Source organism: Phyllostomus discolor, chromosome 11 (genome assembly GCF_004126475.2).
Source record: "Phyllostomus discolor isolate MPI-MPIP mPhyDis1 chromosome 11, mPhyDis1.pri.v3, whole genome shotgun sequence".
NCBI lineage: Eukaryota > Metazoa > Chordata > Mammalia > Chiroptera > Phyllostomidae > Phyllostomus > Phyllostomus discolor.
In genome coordinates, this window is record NC_040913.2 from 557,247 (window position 1) to 583,004 (window position 25,758).

Consider the following 25,758-nt stretch of genomic DNA (forward strand, 5'->3'; position numbering starts at 1 on the left):
AGGTGCGGGGGTGTCCAGCCTTTCGGCGTCTCCGGGCCACACTGGAAGAAGAGTTGTCTTGGGCCACACATGCAGTACATTGTGACATGTAATCACAACAAAATCTCATCATGTTTTAAGCAAATTTGTGATTTTTTGTTGGGCCGCCCTCACAGCCATCCTGGGCCGCAGGTTGGACACCCTGGGGGAGAGGCAGGCCCGCCGGATGGTGAGGGCGCTGGGCCGTGAAGGGGCGCAAGCTGCCCCGTTGCCGGCAGCAGGGACTGTGCAGAACAGGGCAACGGCCTGAGCCTGTCTGCCCCTCGGCCCGCGCTGGGAGGCTGTGGTCACGAACCGCTAATGCTCCGGGGTTTCTGCGGGGGGTGGGGGGGACCGCGCGGCCACGTCTCTCGGAATCTCGTGCTCCCTTCAGGCCCCCCCCCCCAGCGCTGAGCCCCCGCCTCTGCCCCTCCTCGTTGGGACAGCCACCTCCCCCTCCTCGCGCCCAGACACCTCCCGCCCCCCTTTCTCCGGCTGATCCAGCCAGCCGTGCTTTCCCCTCCTCTGCGCGCTCCTCCTCCCCTTCCCCGCGATCCAGTCCTGGTTTCTCCGCAGCCGGCGGCCCTTCCTCCCGCTCGGGCGCCCCCGCCTCGCAGCGCCGCCCAGCTCGCAGCCACCCGGGACTCCGCTCGCCCGCCCAGTCCGGCGGCTCCAGTCCGGATCTCCCTGCTGCCCGACTTTGGTCCGGCTCCCGCCGCTGGGGAGGAGGCGGCGGCTGGCCCGGCTTCCCTCGACCGCCCCGCCAGTCCGGGGGTGGCGGGCTGGGAGCCGCGGGCGGCCCCGGAGGACAATGCACCCCGGCGCTCGGCCACCCCCGCTCGGTCTCGTCCTCGTCCGGCTCCTGCCCGCCTCGCCCAGCAGCGGCCCGGCGCAGCCCCTGTGCCTGCGGGGGGGCGCCCCCCGTGCGGGAGCGGCTCGGGCGACAGAGCGCCAGCGCCAGCCGGGGCGGGGGCGGCGGCTCCCCCGCCAGCAGCAGCAGGCAGCAGCAGTAGCAGCAGCACCGGAGCAGAGCGCGAGGACGACGACGACAGCGTCAGTGTCAGCAAGCCGCTGGTGCCCGCCCGCCGCCGCCGGGAGTCCCGGGGGCCCCCTGGCCGCGGGGGGCGCCCCGACGCGGACCCCGCGCGCGCCGCCTTCTCCGCCGCCACCCCCCTCGTCCACGCCACCTCTCCAGCAGCATGACTGCGCGGACTTCGGCGGGGGCGCTGCGGCCGGGGGCGTCCGGGGGTGCGGGGGGCCGCGCGGCCGGGGCTGCGGTGCGCACGGGGACAGGCAGCGGCGCCTTCCTGCTGCTCGCGCTGCTGCTGCTGCTGCGGCCGCCCGGCCCGCCGGCCCGCAGAGGTCGGCGCCCGGCTGCGGCCAGAGCGCCGGGTGCGGCTGGGGCTTACCAGGCGCTGTCCGTGGTGCTGCTGCTGGCGCAGGGAGGGCTGCTGGACCGTACACTCATCGCCGTCACCGACCTGTACTGGTGCTCCTGGATCGCCACCGACCTGGTCGTGGTGGTGGGCTGGGCCATCCTTCTTCGCCAAGAACAGCCGGAGCCGTCGGGGCGGCGCGCACAGCCACCCTTCGCACCACCACCACGCCGCCTCCGCCGGGGCCAAGTCTCGCGGGTCCCGCGGGGGCCCCGGGGGCGGCCCGGAGCGGCAGCAGCAGCAGTGGGCGAGTTCGCCCTTCGCCTACCTGGCCTGGCTCATCTACTCCATCGCCTTCACGCCCAAGGTGTGCTCATCCTGGGCACGTCATCATCCTCGACCTCATCGAGCTGCGCGCGCCTTTCGGCACCACGGGCTTCCGCCTCACCATGGCGCTGTCGGTGCCTCTGCTCTACAGCCTGGTGCGGGCCATCAGCGAGGCGGGCGCCCCGCCGGGCTCCACGGGCCCCCTGGTCCTGCAGCCCCAGCAGCACCGCGCCGCCGGCTGCTTCCTGGGCACGTGCCTGGACCTGCTAGACAGCTTCACCCTGGTGGAGCTGATGCTGGAGGGCCGCGTGCCGCTGCCCGCGCACCTGCGCTACCTGCTCATCGCCGTCTACTTCCTCACCCTCTCCTCGCCCGTGCTCTGGCTCTACGAGCTCAACGTCGCCTGGTGCCATGCCCCGGGCCGCGCTGCTGCGGCCGCCTCCTGCGCCTGCTGGGGCGGCTGCCTGGTGGACGTGCCCCTGCTGGCGCTGCGCTGCCTGCTGGTGGTGAGCTACCGCAGCCCCTCTCCATTTTCATGCTCAAGAACCTCTTCTTCCTCGGATGCCGGGGCCTGGAGTGCCCTAGAGGGCTGCTGGGACTCGGGGAGCCGGGCACCCCCCAGTCGGGCCCGAGGGGGCTGTGGCCCCCCGCCCTCCGCGCCGCCGCCCCCGCCGCAGCCTCAGGGGGGCTCCCGGCTGAGCCACTGCGTCTCCGAGGACGAAGGGGGGGCCCATGGCTATGTCAACACACCCTCGCCGTGGCCTCCCAGAGTTGAGCGGAACAAGGGGGCTCTCGCTTTTTCCCTCGAGAGACCTCTGCTCCCTTGTCCTCTGACCTTCTCTCACGCAGAGGACACGAAGCTCTGTCTGGAAGAGGTCCACCCTGGTAGGGCCAAGGGTGGGTGTGGTCCTCCTGTGCCCCTTGGTCAAGAGGGCGTGGAGGAAGACCAGCCGCTGACAGTGAGGGAGGAAGGCCCCACGCTTCTCTCTGTTCTCGCTTCTCCGTGCCCGGCCCTGACCCCAGCCTCCAAGGGTCTGGTGCCTCTGCTTCTTGCTTTCCCGCCGCCACCCTCATTCCCACCCCGCCGTGCGGCGGGGAGGGGCTCAGAGGAGGGGAGGTGCCCAGGCACGAGGTGCTGGGCCTTGGGCCTTGCCTCTCGAATCGGAAGTGCCAGCTTCTGTCTGGCTGCGGTCAGCAGCCGTTGTCCCCCGCCTCGAAGTGGACTCAGAAGCCACTGTCCCCCGATGTCTCTGTAGGATTTCTACCCAGTTGTAGATGCAAAGTCCCGTCCCTCTGTCTGCGTTGTGTGGTTTCTGGTGTCCACCCTGGGGAGGCCCTCGGAGTCGCAGGGAATCTGGGGAGGCCCTGCTGTCCCCCGCCACACATGCCACCGCCCTCCCGTCCCCACCCGGATTCGTGGCCGCGCGTTCCCGGGACCGCCCTGGGCTCTTCGTCAAGGGAGAAGCTCCCCCAGGACCTCGTCGGTCTGGCTCCTCTCTTCCCAGCTCGGCCGGAGGGGAGGGGTCTTGCCCTAAGGACCAAACCACACCCGCTCGTGGGTGGCAGACATTTCTACCTCCACGCTTTCGACTTCCGTCGCATCATGCACTGATGCCACTTGCAAAAAATAAAGACAAACTGCCCAGAAGTTGCATTCCACATGACCCCTGGATCCACACGGGGTTTGCTGTCAAGGTCATTACAGGGTCTGTGGGGTATCAGCCACTGGCTCCCCCCTCCTCCCCGCTGCACCCAGATCTCTTTCCCTTCCCGAGGGGTGTTGCTGGCTGGGCCAGAGTCTGGCCCAGAGCACAGCTCTGGTGGGATTCCTGGACAGACGTGAAGTGGGGGCTCCCACGGGCCCAGCTGTCCTTGCAAATAGTGTGGTGACCCTTGCCCTTTGCCCCGGTTAGGAGCATCTCCAGGGGAAAGGGGGGCTTGTGAATGGTGGGGCAGCAAAGCCGGCACTGCCCAGCCCCCTCCCTGGGGCTCCTCTTGCTGAGGCTGCTGTGAAGGGACAACAGGGGTGCCCACGGACCCCCTTGGACTCTCGCAGGCAGAATGAGTACTTCCAGGGGAGGTGAGTGCGCAGCTGGGAGCAGGACCGGGAAACACAATCCTCCACCTGGCAACAGGATGGGGAGGGGGGTCATGAGGGTTTTTGTTTCCCCTCCTCCGTTCTTTAGGGTTCTTAGGCTCGGGGAGGTCTGGGTGCTGTGACACACAAGGGCCAGAAAAGTCACGGATTTTAGTTTTGATTGTTGCTCATTTTTGCTTTCTGAGCCTCAGTCTTTTGCTTGGGCCGCTGTCCCCAACTTTTGTGGGGGCTTGTTGACAGCAGACATCCATGTAAATAGAGCCACAAGAGGGGCTGACGGCTTAACCAGCGCTCTCGGGGGGGGCTTGCCCTCTCGAGTGGGGAGCCATGAGGAAAACACTTGCCCTCGATGCACCACTCTCTGGGCTTCCGGCCCTGCACCCCGCCGGGCCCCATGCAGGCCGGCTGCGTTTGCAGGCGATGGGGGTGTTTCCCGCCTTTTCTCCTTCCTGCCCCGCTCCTCTTCTTTCCCTCGGAATCCCACATGCTCCGAGTTTGGGGGCCCAGGCCCTGGGGGGCTCCTAGCTGCTCTGTCCCGTTTCCAGATCCTCCTTCCGGCCCCGCTGTCTCTCTGCGGCCTGGTGCCCGTGACAGGGAAGGACGTGGCGTCCGAAGCCCCAGCAGTTCCCAGCTGGCTCCTGCCCCGCCCCCGTTGTGCTGTTGGGACGGCGGCCTCACATCGGGGTGCTGCCGGGCTTCCTGGGGAGAGAAGGCTGTGATAGGTTCCCAGGAAGCTGCCCCTTCCCTCGGATGTCGGGAAACCGATGGCAACCGGGGAGATTTGTCTGCCAAGCCTTTGGTTGCGGCCGCCTCGTGCTCGGGGGTCAGGCCCTCCCTCCCTCCTTCTGCTGTGTTTCCTTGAGTTCTTTTACTTACTTTCCCTTGCCTGAATCACAAGAGGAACGCCCCCTACAGCTTCGTTTTTCTTGCCTTCTAGGGGCACCTGTAGTGTGGGGGTCAGATTGAGGTTGTCCCCGGGTCAGGAAGCAGGGGCGCACTGTCGCCTGAGGCTGCCGCCAAGAGCACAGCCCCACAGACAGGAACCGCTCCAGAGCCCAGACCGCCTGCCTCTAGCACGTGCTCTCCCGTTGGCACGTCCTGCTCCGGGCCGCCACCCTCCGCACCTGCTTCGGGGAGGCGCTGACCAGACCCCCCTGCGGCCGCCCCGACAGGACACAGGACACAGGACGCGTCCTGACTGGAGCTCGTGGGGTTTGGGGGAAGAGCTGCCTGGCAGCCTGAGCCTGCAAGGGGAAGTGGCACCTCACTAGCGTTTATCACACTTTTCTCCCCTTCTCTTTTAAAAAATAAAACCAGCTTCTGTTCTGAAAATAAAAACTTGAGACTTGTGACAAGCTTCCTGTGCGGTCTGTTTTAAGATCTTTCCTGTCCTGGTTCCCTTGCTAAATTCTTAAATGTCACTGTGACATTTGTCACCACTTACTTATATATTGTGTTAACACGATGAGCGCACCGCGGCTACTTCCTTCAGGGAGCGGCCGGCTACTCGGGGAGGCCGTGCGGCTGTGGTCGTGACCTGGCGGGGGGGGTCTAGCCAGGCTCTCTGTAGGCGGAGTGATCGAAGATGCAGCCTCAGATCCCCCAGCCACCCGGAACTTTCTCCTCCATTTCTTTCTAAAAATAACTTACCAAAGGGGAAAGACTGAGAACTAATTTTTTTTAAATTCATTTATTTATTTTTAGAGAGGGGAAGGGAAGGAGAGGTGTAGTCACCTCTTGTGCGCCCCCTACTGGGGATCCGGCCCACAGCCGAGGCACGCGACCCGACTGGAAATGGAAATGGGCGACCCTTTTATTCTCAGTCTGGTGCTCAGTCGATGCACGGAGCCCCGTCAGCCAGGGCTGAGAACTAATTTTTAAATACCCTGAACTCCTCTATTGCTCTTGCGCCTTCAGAAGCATGAATTCTTACGTGTGAATGAGAAGCGCAAGGCCGTGGGGTTTTGTTTTGTTTTATTGTTATTTTGACACGAAGGGAACTGCGAGTCTAAGAGCACTGATTCTGCACAACAATAAAGTCTGGTGTTTTCTTCAGCCCAGAGGCAGCCAGCACCATTCGACCCGCTCCGTGTTCCTGCCCTGCGAGGCTTCTGGCCGTCCCAAGGTCGGCACCGTCAGCGCCTGGTCGCAGGCTGGCTTTGCCTCCGCCCGCGCGGGCTTTGGGCCCTCCCCTGACCTCCCGGGGCGTTTTCCTCCCGTGTAAAACAGGAGCGGCATGGCCCACCTGCCCGGGCCGTGGCGAGAATGACAGGAGGCGACCCAGGCCAACATGGTCCTCTTCCTCAAGACATTTATCATCGTGACGAGGGAACAAAATTTACACGGGAGAGGATTACAGAACCGCTTAAGACCGTGCTTTCGTTTCTTCCTAGATCTAGATGTAGAGTGAGATGGCTAATTTAACTACGCATTTCATAGACATCTCTACACTTCTCACAGTCAAGCAAGCTAGCTAGCTTGCACCGACCTTGGCCAGCCGGAGTGTCTAGGAAGGCGCCTTGTGAAAGGCGATGAAGAACTCTAGGCGTGATCCAGGGATGCGTGGGGTTTGTGGAGGGGCCACCCGCAGGCCTTGCCGGAGGGACTGGGGCAGAGCCTGCAGCTCCGGCCCTCGGGACGAGCACGGAATTACATCCTGGGCTGGGCTGTGTCCGGCCCTCGGTGCGCCCTGGCTCACGCCGTCCTCACAGCCCCTTCAAAGTAGCTTCGTGTGCATTGTCCCCAGGTCTGGAAAGACGGAGATGCTTGCTGAAGGCCACGCTGCGGTCAGGAAGGGAACCCAGACCCGACCCAGGTGTGTCCGTTTCCAAAACCTGGACCCCCGGCAGCCTTCTGACATCTGCTGTTAACAGGTTCAGTGCAGCGTCCGCCGAAGTGGAGAGCTTCTGGCCAAAGAGCAGGGGCGGGCTCTCACGTCCCCCGTGTGCACCGTGCAGGGGGCGCTGGGCAAAGGCCGACAGTGAGACAGGCACTGAGGCCGTGTCCTGGCAGAAGGGGCGACGGCCCGTGGGGACTCCCTTTCTCCTCCCTGCTCCCTCCCGTCCTCTCGGGCACCCTTGTATCTCCTTCCTCTCTGTTCCGAAAGGCAGATCCAGTAAACTAACTGACACTGAAGTGTGAACACCCCAACGGGCTACTCCTCCTAGGACAGGCGTCTGGGTACCGGGTGGGGAGAAGGCCTATTGGACACCACTTCTCGCACCCTTCAGGTCCTGAGAGAGGGGGCTCCGAGTGCCTCTAGCAGGCTGCCTGCCTGCCTGAGCCAGCCGGGATGGAGGGGACACGAGAGTGGGCCCAGTGCCCAGGTCTGGGCGAGGCAGCAGGGCCTGGGGAGCTGGGGAGAGGCCAAAGGAAGGCGAGGGGCCTGGAAGCCGTTGGGGAGCGAGGTGGGAGGCACTGAGCAGGAGGCAGCGGGGCACCCGGCCTTCACAGCCTGTCCCCACAGGCTGGGGCCGTTGCTTTATTTCGTATTCTCTCGTAACCTATAATCTATAGAATCCATATTGTTTCAATTTTCCGAAAATGAGTTCATTCACTCAGACAACATGTGTATTGAGCTCTCAATTCACGCCAAGTGTCGGATCGATCGCACGTGACTTTTGTCGTTGAGGGAAAGCGGAGGCAGCAGGGAAGGAGGCGGGGTACACGGCTGCGGCTTCACGAGCCGCTCTGACCCAGACTCGGGTCCGAGCGCTGCTCCGTGCGGGGGCAGGAGACCGAGGCGGCCCCTGGCCTCTGGCAAAGGCAGCAGTGGGTGGGGCTGGGGCGGGAGGCGCGGGAACACCTGGGCCCGCTCACAGCTGTAGCGTGTGGACTGTTTCCTGGGCGCTTCCAGGTGTGCTTCATCCACTCCTCACACGGCCCCGGAGAGGCAGGAAGTCCTGCTGGGCCCATTGTCCAGACAAGCAAGGTGAGGCCTGTGAGCCCTGAGCAGGAAGACCCCTAAGACGGTGTCCTGGTAGGTAGCTAACTGGGCTTAAGTTGAAAACAACAACAACAACAACAACAACAACTACAACTCCCCACAGGAGCCTAGCAACCACTCCTGCGCAGGGGCCTCACGAGGAAACCGCACCGGGGAGAAGCCCGCCCTGGGTTCCTGCCGTCTCAGCGGCCCTTGCAGAGGAGCTCCTGGGATTCCGTTTCAGCCAATGGGAGTGAGGCTTTCCCCGTCCAATCAGTCAGGGAGTGTCCATTCTGACCAATCAGAACACGGCCTTTTTGGACCAATCAGGCTTCAAGGATTGGAGTCCGCGGCGGCCCGTGCGCGCTGGCGAGCGGATACACCGAAGCGCAGCGGCGGGTCGGCGCTGTCTGCGGGGCGCCAGGTCGCCCGCCACGTTCGAGCCGCGCTGCCCCGAACGAAGTTTCCTCTTCACACCGCAAGTCGGGGGTTCCTGTCGGCGTTGAACGGGGGCCCAGGACCAGCACCCCCGGCCGGCCGGCCGACCGGCCTGCGGAGGGTAACGGATCCCAGCCGCTCGGCCGGCCGGCAGCAGAGCCAGGCGCCCACCTTGGGCTGCGCGCGCTCAGCCGACGCGACCGCCTGGGCTGGGCCAGCTCTGCGAGTCACTCTGAGGTCCGGCCACTGGGCGCCCCCGCCCCCGCGCGTGCGGGCGGGGGAGAACGGAACTCACCCTGGCGCGGCTCCGTCTAGTCTGCAGAGCCCGGCGGGAAGTGCGGACGGACGTCCCGTCTCCCCGGGTTGGGAGACCCGGCTCCAGGGAGTCAACGGGCGTCTCGGTGGCGGAGCGAAGCCCTCGGGACGGAAACCCCGCCGGGGAGCGTCCGGGCAGAAAGAGCGTCCGGGTTAAAACCGCGGGGTGAGCCGGGAGGGCGGCAGCTCTCGGGGCTGGGGCCTGTGTCTTGGAGGGGCTCTTCGGGGAGCAGCGGGAGCCCGCCAGCCCTGGTGCAGAGCGATGTGATGAGATAGACCTGGGGGCTTCGTGCGTGCTGGGCACCTCTTGGCACTTGGCTGACGGCAGGCACCGCTCTCAGGAAGAATTTCCAGCCCCAGAGTGACCAGTGCAGGATTTGGGGGCTCCGGGGACAGGGAAGCAGTGGAGGAATGACAGTGGAGAGAGGGTCAGGCCGCCTGCCGAACCTCACGATCCCTGTACAGGCGACGCGTCCACGGCAGGCCCTCCGCGGAGGGAGCAGCGATGGGTGGTTGCCCAGGGGCGGGGTAGGGGGCTTGGGGGTAATTGTTAAGGGGTGCCATGCTTCTATTTGGGTAAGAAAATGTTCTAGAATCCGTTCTGCTGGCGATCGCTGAACTCTGAACTCCTAAAAGCCACTGGACTGCACGGGGCCAGTTGTGGATTGCCTAGTGGGTGACTTGCACAGCTCAGGGATTAGGCTGGGAGGGGGAAAAACAGCCGCCCCACGCGTAAAGGGGACAGAGTGGGCAACAGAGGCAGCAAAGCCAGAACGCAGGGTTTGTGGGGGACACGGTGCTCCTGGGCACCGGGACCCACATGCTGCTCTCAGGCGGAGCCCTGCTCCGGGGAGGGTCGTGTCCAGTGTGGTGGCCACAGGGCGGACGTTTAGTGAGCGCTCAGTCGAGGAGAGCATGGAGGGCGTCCTGACACAAGGAGGCCCACCTCCCGGTCGTGGTCACTGAAGAGATGGACCCCGAGAGCCTGGGAGGACTCGGTGGCTTTCTTCCCTCACTCCCTCACTCCACTGTGACAGTCCCGCAGACCAGGCAGGTCATATGTAAACCGAAAACATTTGTTTGCCCCGAGTCCCGGAGGCTGGGCAGTCCCAGGTCAATGCTGAGCAGATGCGATGTCCGGTGAGAGCCTGGTGCCAGGTGACCACCTCGCTGTGCCCTCAAATGGCAGCGAGTGCGGGGGGAGCTCTTCAGGGTCTCTCTCATAGTGGCCCTAACCCCTTGCCTGGGGGTTAGGATTCCAACTTAAGGACTTTGAGGGGACACGGGCGTCCCATCTGTGGCACCCCTCCCCCACAGGTCCTTTGCGGCTTTGGGGCTGGGTCGAGACTAGACACTGGCTGGGCCTGTCCCGGTGGTCCTGCTGCCCCGTCTTACTCACTGCCAGAGAGGACTCCCCAGCAAGGAGCTTCTTGACCTTCGGGATCGTGTGACTCACAAATAACGACCAGGCAGGCTTCCCAGAGTTAAGTGTGTTCATCCTTTTATTGATCCTCCCTTCACGCACACACACATGCAGCCAAGATGCCTGCTTTCCCATCACGTCTCACAGTCCTCTCCTCCCCTCCCACCCCCCGTAACACTCAAAGCTGCAGGTTAGTGCTCAGGTACAGGCCGCGGCACACCCTCGGCTGCAGGGCCAGATGGCATCCCAGGGTGCTCTCCCAGGAACCTCACGCACTGGCCTTAGTGTCTCTCCCCCAGTGTTGCCTTTGAACCTCACACCTGTAATAAGATCAGCACAGCACCCACCCCTCCGCCCACAAAGGGCCTGACCAGAGCCTCACTGCCCTCCCACCGCCCCACGTGGACCCTCCATAGCTCACACTCAGTTCGCTTTACTGCTGGACCCAGTGTGGGGCAGGGGGCAGGGGGGAGGGGCTCAGGACGCCAGGCCCTTCTCCTTGATGAATGCTGTTCACTCTCACCTCCCAGGTCTCCTCTTTCCAAGACGACCTGAGGCGCCTCCCAGCTATGCTTGGCCCTCAGCCGCCACCTTTGCAGGGCAACAGCTCATCATATCCAAGGAGTGCCAGGCCTTCGGGCTGATGGCCCAGCGCCCAGCCTGGGCTGCGGCTGACTCTCCACCACGGCTCCCCAGGCTCGGGGCGCAGCCCGCAGGGGGCGGGCCCCTCCCTCCTCAGCACCGGTGCCTCCTCCAAGCACAAGCTTCCTGCCGGCCCAGGGAAGCAGCCTCCTCTTCGGCTCACCCATCGCCCCCTCCAGGACTGCGCCCTGGGCCAGGGTCCCCTTCTGTGTGTTCCTGGCCCCAGGCAGGCCTCGGTTGGGCCTTCACAGCTTGCACACCACCTCTATTTGCAAACCTGCTCCTTAGCGGCCAGGGCCAAGGACCGGTACAGTTTATCTCTATCTTGTATCTTGGACACCTGGCACATAGCAGGCACAAAATCCACAGTAAACAAATGTGTGGACGATGGAGACTCCAGTCCACTGCCGCCAGCTCCTGGGAACGGGCTGCAGACTTTTGTGGGGATGGAGGATGACCAGACGGCCCCAGAAAGAAAAATGATGAAGGCTGTCTAGGCATCAAAATCAGGATGTCTGCATTTGAAAGGTGCTATTTCACACGGGAACATATATACATATACACACACAGAAACACGTGCACACTCGGGCACTCACACTCCCTCTCGCGCCCTGGGTCTGCAGGCCCTATGGGACCGGGCCCTCGGGCTCCATGCTGTCCCAGCCCGAGTCCTTCCGGAGCTCCTGGAAGAAGAGCCGCCTCTGGAGACTCCGCAGGCTCTCCAGCGCCTCCGGGGACAGTCGCTTGGCCGACTGTCCCAGGTCCTGCCCGACGTCCTCTTCCTCCACTTCCACCAGCCCATCGGGGGGCTGGGGGGAGCTCCTGGAGATGTAGCCCTGGTCAGACTGCACCGACTCCCGCTGCCCCTCCCCGTAGGGCGTGTGTAGCTCTTGGAGGGCTGGCGCCGGCCGCCCCCAGACCTCGGGAGCCTGGCCGCTCAGGCTCTGCTGGAAGAGCGAGAGCATCAAGCCTTCGAGCTTCTCCCTTACGGCCCCGGGGAGGTCGTCCGACAGCACCCTTGGGGTGCTGCAGAGAGGAGCGTCCTCCAGGTCCACCGGGAGGAAGAGGACACTGTTCCGCTGGGGGCCAGAACCCTCCAGCAGTGGGCAGGCCTCACCCCCCTCCACAACGGCCACCTGACTGGCTACGCTGCTCCTGAGCACAGCAGGCGAGACGGGCTCCAGAGCCTGAGCGGGAGGGGCCGCTTCCAGAGCCAGCACGGTGGTCTGCAGGCTTTGTGCCACCAGCTGCCCCTGGGGCTGATGCTGGGGGTGCAGCCGGGCCACCTGCCCACCCTCCTTGGTCAGGAGCAGCTCCACCGCCAGGCCGTCCTCCACGGTGGGCTCCCGCACCAGCGGCATCTGCTTCTCGATCCCGCGTCCCGGCGGCAGCAGCGGCTCTTCAAACACCTCTTCGTCCAGGGACTGGAGGTCCTGGTCGGCCGCCGAGCAGAGGTTCTGGCGCTCGAACCAGTCGGGGCACTGTGCCTGCCACTCGCGGAACCGGTCCACGGCCTGCCGGAGCTGCCGGCCGCTGGGGCTCTGCAGGTAGTTGTCCCCGGTGAGCTCCCCCACGCGGTGCATCCGGCCCGGCTCGAACATCTCCAGGTCCTGGATCCGGAAGTACACCTCCTCGAACTTGTCCATGAGCGGGTACCTGGGCGTGATGTGGAAGAGGTCGGGGACGTCGTCCTCGCTGCTGATGTCACTGAAGTAGCAGATGACGTAGGTGCCGAAGCAGGCCGGCTTCTCGAAGTCCGGCAGGATCATGTTCATGGCCGCGGTGAAGAGGTCCCCGGCCAGCCTCTGGTGGTCACAGCGGAGCTGGACGGCGGGCTCCTCCCAGCCGAGGATGGCCTGCCACTTGGCCCGGGTGCCTCGGGAGCACAGGATGATGATCTTGGAGTTGCTGTCCACCATCTCCTGCTTCTGGCGGCCCACCCAGGTCATGACCCCCATCTCCGCGATGACCTGCTCCTCTAGCAGGTCAAGGGCCACTTCGGTGCTGCAGACGGTGAGCAGGAACTGGGCGAACTTCAGGACCACGTCCACGTAGAGGGGGTGGTCGGCCGAGTAGACGACCCAGACCTTCCGGGGCTTCAGGGGAGGCGGCGCCAGGCCGGCAGTGGGCACGGCATCTGGGGGAAAAGCAAGCCCAGCCCCCGCGTTCAGGTGTATTCGTGCAGACGCCCCCACCACGGCCCGTGGGCGGACCAGACCAGCTGTGCCGGCCAGCTCCGGGCCCTGGGGTGGGCCAGGCGTTGCCGTGTGACCCGTCCTGGCTGCATGGGAAGAATCACAGCCCGGGGCCTCCTCGGCCCCTCACACTTCTCTCTGGCCTTCAGCCTGCACTTTACTAAAAAGGAGAGAAGGGTGCAGAGGCCCGCCCAGGGGACAGAAACGTTACAGGGGCGATCTCTTTTCACAGTGAACAGCAGGTGCCTGGCCTGCGTCTGAGGGATTTAAACAACATCTCCCACCCTCGCCATCCTAGGGGGCGCAGAAGGCCGGCCCCCGAAAGGCAAGGCTCCTGAAGAGACACAGGAGTCAGACCCACCCAGGTATGTCAGGAGACCCCTCCAGCCAGCCTTCCAAACTGCCCCCCACCCCGGCGTGCCCACACCGGGAAACACTGACCTGGGTCCCTGGCGCCCGGTTTCTCGCGACGAGACCCTGAAAGGAACGATACTGCACTGGCTCACTCGGAAGAGACACAGGGACCCCAGCCGCGCCTGTTGGGGGAGCTGCACCCCCATCTGCCCCCAGCGCCCGCAGAAGGGAAAGCAGCCAGAGCAGGGGGATCAGTCAGCAGTGACCCCTGGTTGGCTGAGATGAGCCCTGAGACCTGGGGATGTTATTAACGCCTCAGAGACTCGGTTTGTGCCTCTGTGAAATGGGTTGGGGGTGTTCAGTGAGCTGGTGTGTGTGACGTGCCCAGCCCGTGGGACACACAAAGGTGGCAGGGGTCATAGGTGTTCTGGGCGAGGACCCAGCCGCCCCCCCTCCCCCCTCCCAGCAGTAAACATGGACCAAGACCGAACCCTGAGAGCCCTGCCGGATGCAGGCGGCCTCCCGCGTCAACAGAAGAGGTGCCCAGGGCGCTGGCGGGCAGGGCGGGGCCGGGCCCCCGACCACAGACCCACGCCCTCTCCTGCCTGGAACCCGGCCAGAGAGAGTGGCAGTGTAGAGGGGGACCGACACCTGTCTACCTCTTTGTCCTAAGAAAACCCTGTCTGGGCCCTTACCCAGCCCCTTACCCGACAGCCTCCAGGTCATGCAGAGGGTCAGCAGGATGGCGGAGCCCACCAGCGAGATGGCGACGCCCGTGATGAACACGTACACCCACAGGGGCACGTAGTCTGTGGGAGCGGAGCAGCTCGAGGTGTGGCAGGGGGGCCCGTGGTGCCAGCCGCCCCAAGGCCCCCCGCCCCGATGCCCCCCGCCCCGAGGCCCCGCCTGCACCATGACATGCTGGTGGCCTCACCCAGCCCTGGGCAGGCCTGTTGGTTCAACCTTGGGCGCCTGGCTCTGCACGAGACCCAGTCGGGGGCTTCTCATGTGGCCCCCAAGGAAGGCCCCCAAGGAAGGCCCCCTCGGGCCCCCCATGGTACACGCTGGGAAGGAGTGTTGGCCTTACCTGCAACCGGGCCTGCAATGAGAGCAAAAGGAAATGGTATTCACTTATGTGCAGGGTCCCCAGACTGTCACCGACCCCCACCGAGGGCCTGTGGGTAGCTGCGGCCTGACACGGAGCCCTGGGGGTACAGGTGATGCCCAATGGAGCCACCCACACGGAACACCCAGGTCTCTGTCCGCCCAGCGGCCCCCACCACCCAGCTGGGAGGCTGGGCTGCGTGTCAGGCCAGAGCCGCCGCGCCTGCTGCTTCTGGGTCAGGGTGGGCGGAGCCACGGTTAGGCTGCAGGGGCCTGTGGACCGGCTCTGCTGCCACCGCCCCAGGGCATGACCTTGGGAAGGTCACAACATCTCTGAGCCTCAGTTTCTTCATCTGTGAACCCAGGAGAGGGAGTCTCGCCATCCTGGCACAATGGTTCCCAACTTATAAGGATTAAAAGCAAAAATGTGGCCCTGGCTGGTGTGGCTCAGTGGACTGAGTGCCACTGGCCTGAGAACCAAAGGGTCACTGGTTCGATTCCCAGTCAGGGAATAGGCCTGGGTTGTGGGCCAGGTCCCCAGTAGGGGGCGTGCGGGAGGCAACCACACATTGGTGTTTCTCTCCCTCTCCTTCTCCCTCCCTTCCCCTCTAAGTGAATAAATAAAATCTTTAAAATAAACCCCTTAAAAACGATGACGTGCTACAGCACCCTGTCCTGTGTGGGGCGCGTGACAACCCCATTCCCCAGCCACGGAGGCTGAGGTCAGACAGGCGGCACCCTTTGCCTGAGGCTACGTGGCCGAGACGGCATTCTGGAGCCCCACTGGGCGGGGTGTCTTGCTGAAGCCCTGCATCACAGGCCTGAATAACCCCAGCTGGACTCTGTCCCTGGCCCCCGGGCCAGGTCGGGGTCCAACACAAGCTGCCGACCTTCACCCATTCCCAGCCCCAGCGAGTCCCGGGATGGCCGTGCGCCTCCTACCTGGAGGGTCCACGGTCTGGGGGCAGCTGACGTTCACGGTCCGTCTGTCACAGTCGTTCAGGCAGCTGCTGAAGAAGGGCTGGATCTGAGAGCAGGGGGACAGGGAACACGGGGACGCTGGGGGTCTCCCAACAGCCGGGCGCTGGAGGCCGGCTGTGGGGTGGGCACCCGCGCCCAGGGGAGGCGTGGGGTCCTCAGGAAGAGCGCCCGTCAGGGGCTGTCCTCCTCCCGTCCCTGGTCTCCACGGGAGGAGTGCCCCCTGTGCACGCCCCCCCCCCCCCCCCGCACCGGCCACCCACCTTCAGCTGGTGGCGGCAGCACCAGTCGGCGTTGGGCAGCAGGAACGTGAGGTTGGCCCGCTGGTGGAGGGCCTCCTCCGTGGGCTGTGGGCGAGGGGCAGGTGAGGCTCGAGGTGGGGGTGTCGGGGCGCCCCGGGATGGCTAGGACCCACGCCTTCTGGATTCTGGGCCCACAAAACTACGTTTCCCCAGTGCCTGGGCCCGCTGGGAACTCGGGACACAGCCAGTGCCCGGCACCTCCCTGTCGGCTGTGGGTGCGGGGGCTCGTGGGGACAGACCTGTGCCCACCCCCTGCGGCGTGGCCCTGAGTTCGGTGTTCATCGTGCCCCGGCTTCACCTGACTGCCTCACCCTCAGTTACCCTTCCTCCGCATTTCAACACTTCCCACGTCCTCCAATCCTTTTTGGAATAAACTGAGTCAACAAAGCCCAACAAGAAGAGACCAGGGGAGGAAGTGTGCCAGGGAAGGGTGAACAGGCCCTAGTTGGGTGGCTCCGTGGGTTGGAGTGCTATCCCGTAAACTGAAGGGTTACGAGTTTGATTCCCAGCCAGGGCACAGGCCTGGGTTGCAGGTTTGATCCCCAGTCGGGGGGTGTACGGGAGGCAGCCAATCCATGCTTCCCTGTCACACTGACGTTCCTCCCTGTCTCCCTCCCTCCCTCCCTCCCTCCCTCCCTTCCCCCCTCCCTCCCTCACATCAGTGGGCCTGTCCTCGGGTGAGGGTTTAAAAACAAACAAAGACAGGGCTGCTGAGCAGGGCAGAGACCAGCTGCACTCTGTCGCTAGAGACAGCAAGGGCCAACGGAAACCTCAACCACAGAACAACTTCGCATCGACTACGCCCTACACTCAGGAAAAAGGGCGCAGCGCCCACTGGGTGCCGGGCTCCCGGTGTGCACAGCTCTGTGGGGACCGGTGAGGGGCCGAGAGGCGGCTCTGAGCAGTGCTGGGGTGTGGGGGGGGGCAGCCTTACCGCAGGTATGTCCACCACGCGCTGGAAACACGTCTCGTCGTCGTCTCGCCGGAAGCTCTCCAGCAGGACCTGGTAGCGGGCGGACTCGTTCCACGGGGCGAAGCTGACCTGCAGCTGCTGGGGGGCCTCCAGGAGGCGCAGGGCGATGTCGGGCTCCCACAGGCTGCCTGCCCCGGGCACAGACACGGCGGGCGTGAGGCGGGGCCCGCGTGCCCCCCCCCCCCCCCCAGGAGGCTCCCCTGGCAGGGCCCCTGGCCGGGCTCACCTGCGCTCACGCACGGCCTGGTTTCCTTCATGGCGCGGTCGTCGCAGTCTGCAGGCCCAGAAGGAGGGAGAGCGTCAGGCCCCTGTCTCATCGGGCTCGCTCTCCCTCCCGGCCGCGGACCCCTGAGGTCGCCGCCTTTTCCTGCCGGGGAGCCCGTCGGAGGATGGCTCCTTCCAGGCAAGCTCCAGGACCGGACCGCGGCCGTCGGCCTGAGGTCCCCGGAGCCCAGGGCCAGCCCGCCGGCCTTGTGGTGAGGGGCAGCCCCGTGTGGTGAGGGGCAGGGCGCACTCACTCGGCACGAGGAGGGTCCTGGACTGGTGGTTCGGGTCCCCGTCCGGGATGGGCTTGGGCAGGTGGTGGACGGTCACCTCGTACTCCCGGCCGGGCTCCACCACGAAGTGGCTGAAGGCGAAGCGCCACTGAGGACAAGGGCGGAAGGGCGTGTCGGACAGGTCGCCCACAGTGCCTCCTGCGCAGCTGCGCCCACAGCACCCGCCCCCCCACCCCCAAAGTTCAGTGAAGCAGGAGGCATAACCATCACAACAAGATCCGAAACCAGAGGCTCCTGTATCTGGGCTCCGTCTCCCCTGGTCCTTCCTGCCTACGTCAAAGCACCTGGATCCCACCCAGGAGACTTGGGGGCGAGCCCTCGGCCCCCACCGGCCCCTCAAAGTGCGGAACAGAGCCATCAGGGGGCCGGGCCAGGACTGGGGGCCACGGGAGAGCTGGCTCCCGGGAGGCAGCTAAAACCTGTGTGTTCAGTGACGCCCCCTCCTCCAGTGGGAGAGCCAGGGGATCTCTTCAGAGCACCTGGTCCTCACCATGCACCCGGCACTCTGGGGGCCCCGATTAAACACGGGCAGGGGTCTGTGGTTGCAGGAGATCTAAATGAGCATTTTCAAACTGGCATCAGAACTGCTTGGAGCCAAAGTTGTGCAGAGCTCACAAACCCATGCCCTGCCCGCTCCAGTCCTCCGGTCCGGACACATCAGGTCCCTTGCGGGGGGGGTGGGGGGCAGCTCCGATCACTCTCGGTTACAGATAAAGGGGGCTGGGGGTGCACCGGGGAAGTCCGCTGCCCCCTCCACTTCCTGCCGTGGCTCGCCAAGGAAGGCGGGAAAGGAATGCAGGGCTTGCGCTCAACTGGGAAGTTCCCCAAAACGTGCCCAGAAGCTCGACTCTTACCGGCTTGCGATGATGCTGCAGCTTGGAGAGAAACTCAAACTTGACACACAGCCGCTCGTTGGTGGTCAGCTGCAGGACAGAGAGCTCCACCCCCTCCAAGGAGAGGATGCTGGCTGCGGTAGGGGTGGGAGCGGGGGGGGGGGGGGTAAGGAGAGGAGACAGTTGCAGGCGAACTAGACCAGCCACCGGGTGTGTCACTTTCCTCTGGGGTAAGAACATCTGTGTCTTACCCAACCCTCCACTTCCTGCTCCTCCCAGCTCCTGGGCCTACGCGGGCTGCCACCTGCCCTGCAGAGGTTACTTCCCGGCAAGGCAGGGACCAGCAGCACCTCACACTGGGCTGGGAGCAAGGGCTTTGCAAGTCTGGGGCTGGGGCGTTGGCCACAGGGCCTGGGGGCCAAATGTGGTGGCCACCGTCCTGGAAGACGCTGTCGCAGCAGCAGCAGCAGCAGCTGGGGCCACAGAAAGAAAAGCCCCCCCCCCCCAGCCCACCCGGGCTGCAACCGCCTACCCCCAAGAGGTTTGGGGGTGTCGCTTCAGGGGACAGCAGCCCCTAGATTAAGGGGCAAAGCAGCCTGGCAAACGTGGGAGTATTTCCCCATAAACACTTGGTGCCGCGGTAAATATTCACCACACAGCCTTTTCCCCAGGGACGCAAAGACATCCCACTGAGGGGAGGCCTGTCACAGACGGTGGCGGGACGGGAACGCCTGGTCGAGGTCTGGTCTCTGAAACGGTGAAAAGGTGTTCGCTGCGCGACACGCAGGGTGCGCTCAGCTCTCAATCGGGGCCCTTGTGTCTGAGCACGGGACGGGGAGCCTGACTCTGAGGGGGGCAGCCGGCTGGTCCAGCTGTGGGTGCCCCTGGAGGGGCAGGGTCCCCGGCCCCGCGGACAGGCCCGCTCACCGTCCGTCTGCAATGCCCACTGGATGTGAACCACGGGGACGCGGTCTCCATCCCGGGTGCGGGCCACCCGCACCTCAACCTGGACGTCCTTTGGCGATGAGGGGGTCAAGTGTCGAGGTTGGATCCAGCTGTCATCCAGGCAGGTACCTGGTGGCCAGGAAATGCAGACGTCAGAGGTGGCCGCGGCCTGCAAGATTCTGGAGAAACTGCAAGGAACGGAAGCGTGCACGCGAGACGCCCAGCGGCACGTCCCGTCCGGAGGGCGGGACTTTAATCAGTCGGGGGCCACAACCCTCGACCCTCGGAGGCGATCTCAGTAGCCTCCCCCCTTTCCTCCTGCTAGCCCGGGGTCGCCGCAAAGCTCTGGAGCCTACAGGGGACCCCGAGGGAGAGCACAGAGCACAGGCGGGGTGGAGAGATGGAGCGGTGCTTGGAGATGGGGCTGAGGGAGCACGGGGCACAGATCAGAGTTGCTTTGGTTTTACACGGCAGGGTCCCTCGTTAGCACACACACTTGCAGTGTGTGCCTCCTCCCGAATTAAAACACAGAACAGCCCTGGCTGGTGTGGCTCAGTGGGCTGAGTGCCCCTGGCCTGAGAACCAAAGGGTCCCTGGTTCGGTTCCCGGTCAGGGCACAGGCCTGGGTTGCGGGCCAGGTCCCCAGTAGGGGGCGCTTGAGAGGCACCTACACGTTGATGTTTCTCTCTTCCTCCTTTCCCCTGTCTCAAAATAAATAAAATCTTAAAAAACAACAACACAGAACAAAATCCACGGCACAGACGTGCCTCCCTCTACAGGGGGGCGACCGGCACACGGAGCAGCACCCAGGGTTCGGCCCTGAGCGCAGGGGCCGAGCGATGCGCGTCCTCCCAGGAAGCGGCAGTGCGCGCGCGCGCACGCGCACACACTTCTCCAGGGCGCCTCCTGCTGGAGGTGCGGCCCTTGCCCGTCAGCGATCTGCACAAGGTCTCGCTTTATGATCAAAGCAGCAGCAACAAGGACAAAAACGGCCACTTACTGTTCTTGACTCGGCAGTCCAGCCCCTGTGGGGAGAGAGGGGGTAATTACCGACGGGACGGACTTCCCCTCGCAGGCCGGGGCCCACCTCCCTCTGCCTCCTTCTCGAGGATGGACGCTCCCGGCCCTGCCCCCCACTCTGGGGGTCCGTCCGGGGAGGGGACCAGGGGACCCTGGCACTTTTCTCATCCGGCCCCACAGAGGAGAAACAGGAGGAGACGTGGGGACAGTGGTGGGAAGCGACACAGGTGTTTTCTGAGTAACCTTCTGAGCTGAGAACCTTCCATGTTTAGGAGATGCTGCCAGGGTCCCAGGGCAGGGGGCGGGGGTGGGGGTGGGGCGGTGACAGGCCTTGGAGGCTCCCGGCCGGCAGTCTGCGGGCAGTGCTGGGACGGAGGGGAGCGGAACCCCGGGCCTGCCCCGGAAACTGCACAAGGCCCCTCCCAGCCCCCGGGAGGGGAGCCGGACCCCGCGCTGCACGAGGCACGGAGTGTGTTGTCTCCGTGAAAGCTCACGACCCCCAGGAGCAGAGTCCCCTCGGGACAGCCGACACGGCCAAGCCCCCGGCTCCTGGGCCGGGGGATCAGAAGCACCGCAGCACCCGCGTCCCCGCGCGGCCGAGAATTAAATGGCGCGGAAAGTCGAGCTCTCGGGGTGGGAGGGGGCCGGCGGTGACGGGTTGGGTGTGTACGACGCTTTCCACCTCTGATGTGTCTGTCTCGTAAGAAATCTCAAGCGACGGCAGTGCACGTGTGTGCCGGTGAGCACCATTAAGAGAAACGGTACATGCTCGCACACGGGCAGGCGGGCCGCTGGACGCCCCGGGGAACTGGGAGGAGGGATTTTGTCGGCTGCGGCTGCCGCGCCCAGGTGAGGCTGGGTGCGTCCCGAGTCCGGCTCCCAGCGGCTGTCCTTTTGTCCCGGGGTCCCCTCCCGCAGAGCCCGGCGCCTAGTGAGTGCCAGCTGTGACCACGCGGGGTGCCCGCGGCACGCTCACAGGGGACAGTGGGGCGAGGGTCCGGACGCGCCCTGCGGGGCGGGGAGGCTGAGGCTGGCGGGCACCAGAAACGGGGTCTTGGAGCCGAGGGGTGGATGGAGGGGTGTGAACGGGGCCCTGGGGTCGGCAGGCGCCTTTGTCCCCGGACGGAGCGGGGAGGCGGGTGGGCAGTGCGCGGAGAAGACGGCGGAGACGCAGTCCTACTCGGTTCGGTTCGTCTCCGAGGTGGAAGAAGAGACGGTGAACCCCAGCAGCTCCAGCAGAGGGCGCCTGGGCGTGCCGGTCACCCGGAGTCTGCCCCCTGGGGACCCCAGCTCACTGCGGCCTGACTGTGTGCACCCTGCCCAGCTCCTCGGATGGAAGCTCCCCTCGGCCCTGGAGCCGCCCCACGTGCACAAGACCCCCCTCGCTGCCCCCGCCCCCTGCTCTAGCAGCGTCCTCTGGTTCCTGAATGGCCGGGAGGCGGGCCCCTTGCACGGTCTCGTCCTCCTGGGACGGGGAAGCTCTGCTCGAAAACACGACAGACGCGCTCTGAGTGACCCCACTGGCGGCGGCTCCTCCAATGCGCCTCGAGTCGGCGCCCTTGTCTCCACGGGGACCCAGAGGCAGCGCGAGGTCGGGGCGCCCGCTCAGCTGCTGAGGGGCGAGGCCCACGCGTCTCCTCCCGTTTCCTGTGGCTGATGCCTGGCACTGAGCGCCCTTTTTGGTCTTGGTGTTTGAAGCCACTGCTGTCTGTACGTATTTCCTGCCCTTTATTGGTTTCCTTGTAGTTTTTATACACAGCAGCTCCTGAACCTCATTACCCAGCACCTCCGCAGCACTCGTCAGCGTGACTGCACAGGTTTCCTCCCTCCACGAGGAGCCAGGCCTCCTGCTGAGCACTCCACACACACGTGCCCCTCGCTCCCGACAGCAGTCCCCTGGGGATGGGCCTTTGTCTCGTCCTTGGTGACCTAGTGACCGCCGCCAGCCTGAGGGCCAGGCCGGTCAGCACAGGGGCTCTGGGCCCCCCACCGCCGACACTCCAATCCGAGCAGCTGGGCCCTGGGCCCCTAGTCACCCCCGTCCTGCCCTCTGAATACAATGGGGGGACAGCACCACCAACCCTCAATGGTGAAGAGAGAGGAAGAAACACAAGACTGTCCTCACGCTCTAGATGGCCACACAGCGGAACCTGGACCCGCGGCTCACCACTCAGCAGGGGCGGCGATGGTGGAGGGGGGCCCTGGGCACCGGGCCCCTCCCGCACACGTGATGAAGTTGGCCTGCAGGCTGCTGCAAGCGCCGGATGAAGGGGTACCCACCCGCTCCCCAGCACAGTGCCCCTGCACCTTCCCACGCCACAGCCCACGCAGGCTGACCCTTTTTTGTGTCCAGTGAGTTATCCGCTCTCCAGAAAACCCCGAGAGGTCAGGGTCACCTCCTTTAGAGACGCACACGTGGGTCGCAGCCATGGAGGGACAGGCCGGGGCAGTGGGGCCAGGGAGGGGGGTGGGGCTGACTCGCAGCCCCCCCCCACTGCACAGCCTTGCCTCTCCCTGCTCTTCGCTGCCCGCCTCCAGGCCAGAGGCCAGCGCGGAGGGGAAGCAAGCCCTGAGCAGGGTGACCCGGGAACCTCCTGACTTTGCGGGGTCTCCTGGCTGCAGTGGCCCCGGCCTGGACACGTCCAGGGCGCAGAGGCACCCACAGAACCCTCCTCCACACTGCGCAGGGCACCCCACCTGTGGAGAGCACCTCCAGCCACCAGCAGAGGAGGCCGAAGCCAAACACTGTCTCACTGCTTATCAGAACCACGAGCACTCAGGCCAGAGAGCAGTTCAGAACGCTGCACACGCTCCGTCCGGGAAAAAACAGTGTCTTACCAGCCCCTGACTGGGTCCAGTCCGAGCCTCTGCGGGAGGCCAGGGGAAAGCCGGGTCGCAGCCCTGGCCGGGAACCGCGGCCGCTCAGGGTTTCCCCAGCACTGACCTCTGAGGGGGCCGTGGTGTCACCCGGGTTGGGAGGTGCCCCTCCAGGCAGCGGGGAGCAGGGCTGAGCCTGGCCCTGGGGGGGGGGGCATTCACTCGCCAGTCACGCCTGCCTGGGTTCTGTTACTCCACAGACGTTTACCGGCCCCCCGGACACCTCCTGTGTCCGCAGTGCTGGGCTACAGCAGAGCAGGCTCCTGTCTGTCTCCGAGAGAGTCTCCCTGAGCGCTGAACCCAGCCGAGCCACGGATGGCCGTTCTGTTCTGGGAAGCCGCATGGGCCCCGTTGAGACCCTCCCCCCATGGAAACGGGGAAAGCCAGGTGCAGGCCGCTAAATGCCCAAGGTTGCAGAAACCGTAAGCGATGAGGTCAGGATGCGAACCGGGTCCTCCTCACTCGACTGGGTGTCGCATCCACTAAAACACTAGCAGGGAGCCCTGGCTGGCGTGGCTCAGTGGATTGAGCGCCGGCCTGCAAACCAAAGGGCTGCTGGTTAGATTCCCAGTCAGGGCACGTGCCTGGGTTGTGGGCCAGGTCCCCAGTAGGGGGCGTGTGGGAGGCACCCACACATGGATGTTTCTCCTTCTCTTTCTCCTTCCCTTCCCCTCTCTCTAAAAAATAAAGAAAATCTAAAATAAAAAAAAAAGAAAAGAAAAACAAAAAACACTAGCAGGGAGAGAGCCCTGTGGGCTGTAGTTTCCTTTTTCCAAAGGGCCCAGTCAACGTCACAGGTGCTCTGTACACAGGTGCATCCTCCGAGAGCCGGGTGCTGGCAGAGGGAAGGCAGTGGCAAACCTGGCCCACCAACATCCGCCCCCCCCCCCCCCGCCCTCTCTGGAGCCTCTCTGCTCAGGAGCAGCTCAGGTCATGGTCATGGGCATTTCTACTCTAGCCCAGCCCTCAGGCCGGCCACCGGCAGTCCCCACCTCCCTCTGTGGCTTCTTCTCTCCCCTTCCAGCCCCACACACTGCGCTGCCCACCCCAGGGCTGTCACTCAACCCCACAAGACAGAGCCCACCGCCCTGTCTAGGGGTTCCCACTACCCCCGGGCCCACCCCCATACTTTCTGTCACAAAGAACACCCCGGCAGGGGGCAGTTTTTCTCCCCACCGGGGAATGCTGCCCACTCGCTGGCTGTCCAAAGAGCCGGGGGTGTCAGGTTGGGCCGCCCCGTGCCACAGCTGCCCGCTCCAACCCCTTCCCTCCCGGGTGAGTTAGCCCGTCGGACAGCAGCGTCTCGTCGCAGTCTCAATCCCCAGCAGCAGTCCCTCCCGATCTGCGGACGCCTGGCAAAGGGCCATCAGAAGGGAACTCGGGAGTCCTCGGGCAGAAGGGCCCCGCGCCCGGCGGGCGGGAAGGACCTGCGGGGCTCGGCCCCCTGCTCTGCCCAGCAGCGGGAGCCCACGGGCCTTCCGGAACTCATTCCCATGGAAACACACGGGAACACGCTCCCCCGCCAAACAGCCACTCCCCGCCCATCCTCTCCCGTAAACCGTCTACAACGTGCGGCAGGGAGAGCTGTCTCCACGCTGGTCTCACATCCTTTGACTCACACGTGGCTCATTCCTCCTCGGGGTCAGTGGTGGTGGCCGCGGGGGTGTGGGGGGTCAGAGAGGCAGTGGAGGAGAGAAAGCAGCTGTGGGGGGCAGGCACTGTGTTTGCTGCTTCTCGTCCCCCTTCCGTTTTTCCTCCACCCCAGGGCCACTACCCCGAGGGCGAGGGCAGGGTGGCCACAGCGCGTGTCCTACTGGACGGAAGCGGCAGCAGCCGCGACCCCAGGCCCGAGGGCGGAGGTGGTGGTGCGGCCACAGGGGGCGGTGTGTCCCCAACCATCCGCCGGTTCTCAGCGCTTCACCCTCCTGGGGAGGTGGCACCACGCGGCCCGCGTCTCTCCGGAGGTTCGGGCCCTGGCCCGCCCTGGCTGGTGCGCACCGTTCTCCGGCCGAGGGTCACCCTGCCCCCCAGAGAGCCGGCTGACATCCGTCGGGGTCCCACCTCTAACCCGGTTGTTGCGGGCTGGCCGGGCTGCTCGGGAGGGAAGCCTTGAGGTGGGACCAGCAAACCCGGCTCCCGCGGCAGCCGCCCGAGCACGGAGGGGTCTGCAGGGCGCACGGCGGGCTGCCCCGCCAGCCCCCTCGGCACCCGCGGTCTAACCAGCTCCGCCCCGTCTCTCTCGCCGGGCCGGCCTCGGTCTACTTCCCCAAACAGTGGGGCCCAGCGGAGGTGTCGCGCCCGCCCGCCCAGGACGGGGGTGAGGTTGTGCAACACGGGCCGCGCGACCTCTTTTCCCCGCAAATGCCGCCTGGTCCCGGGTCCACACCGCCCCTCCCGCCCTCCACCCCAACTGTCCTCCCCGGGGGGTACCCGCTCCTCGTGCCAAACTCGGACCCTCGGAGACCCCAGCACGGACTTCCTGCCCGCCCGCTCCGCATCCTCCCGGTGGCTCCCACGGCTCCGGCAGCTCCGGGTCACGGCAGGGGCGGGGGGAGGGGTGTCTCACCTCCTGGGAACAGACCGGGGCCGGGTGGTCCAAGAGCCGCAAGGCAGCGCCACCCGGGGCCGACCAGTGCAGGAGCTGGAGTAGCAGCAGCAGCCGCCGCAGCGGGGGCCCCTGGAGGCCGAGAGGCCGGCGGGGCGGGGCGCCCATGGTCCCGGCACGGTGGCGGAGCGCGCGGCCCGGAGCGAGGGGCGCAGCGAGGGGACGCGCCGGCCTCGTCCCGGCTTCGCAGTTCCGAGTCGGCAGACTTCGTCCGCTTCCGGCTCCCGGCCCGGCGGAGGGGCGGGCCGCGCCGAGGGGAGGGCCCCGCGCCCCGCGCGTCCCTCCCCGCCCCGCCCCCGCCCCCGCCCGCGCGGCCAGGTGCGCGCTCCCCGCGCGCGGCCGGGGACTCCCGCCCCGCATTTCACGCCCCTCTTCTCCTCTCGCTAGGAAGTTCGGTTTTCACCGTGTGCTGTCGGCCCTGCTCCGACTTCTTTCTCGGTCCTTGGACGTCAG

At 65.4% G+C, this 25,758-nt stretch overlaps 2 protein-coding genes across 2 annotated transcripts; one reads left to right on the forward strand and one right to left on the reverse strand.

Annotated features, from left to right (window-relative positions):
- Positions 1 to 726: 726 nt before the first annotated feature.
- TMEM121B (transmembrane protein 121B) lies at positions 727 to 2,613 on the forward strand. The gene is given in 4 exon segments (XM_028526939.2): positions 727 to 2,234; positions 2,237 to 2,298; positions 2,300 to 2,467; positions 2,470 to 2,613. Coding segments are annotated over 4 exon segments (1,662 nt in total). The 5' UTR covers positions 727 to 829; the 3' UTR covers positions 2,497 to 2,613.
- Positions 2,614 to 9,972: 7,359 nt separating this feature from the next.
- IL17RA (interleukin 17 receptor A) lies at positions 9,973 to 25,533 on the reverse strand. Its single transcript, XM_028526345.2, has 13 exons — positions 25,267 to 25,533; positions 19,804 to 19,828; positions 18,786 to 18,932; positions 17,880 to 17,992; positions 16,987 to 17,113; positions 16,695 to 16,742; positions 16,430 to 16,596; positions 15,457 to 15,540; positions 15,158 to 15,242; positions 14,199 to 14,210; positions 13,819 to 13,920; positions 13,199 to 13,234; positions 9,973 to 12,699 (listed from the first exon to the last, which is right to left on the reverse strand). Exons 1-13 carry the CDS (start codon positions 25,411 to 25,413, stop codon positions 11,189 to 11,191), a joined length of 2,604 nt encoding a protein of 867 aa, XP_028382146.1. The 5' UTR covers positions 25,414 to 25,533; the 3' UTR covers positions 9,973 to 11,188.
- Between the last annotated feature and the right edge of the window lie 225 nt (positions 25,534 to 25,758).

Bases quoted from the DNA above. Each gene is read 5' to 3' on its own strand.
- IL17RA (XM_028526345.2), bottom strand. From the start codon at position 25,413: ATGGGCGCCCCGCCCCGCCGGCCTCTCGGCCTCCAGGGGCCCCCGCTG. The intron at 17,993-18,785 runs GTGAGCGGGCCT...CCCCTACCGCAG, and splicing joins GTGGGCATTGCAGACGGACG to CCAGCATCCTCTCCTTGGAG. The intron at 13,235-13,818 runs GTAAGGGGCTGG...CGTTCCTTTCAG, and splicing joins CATGACCTGGAGGCTGTCGG to GGTCTCGTCGCGAGAAACCG.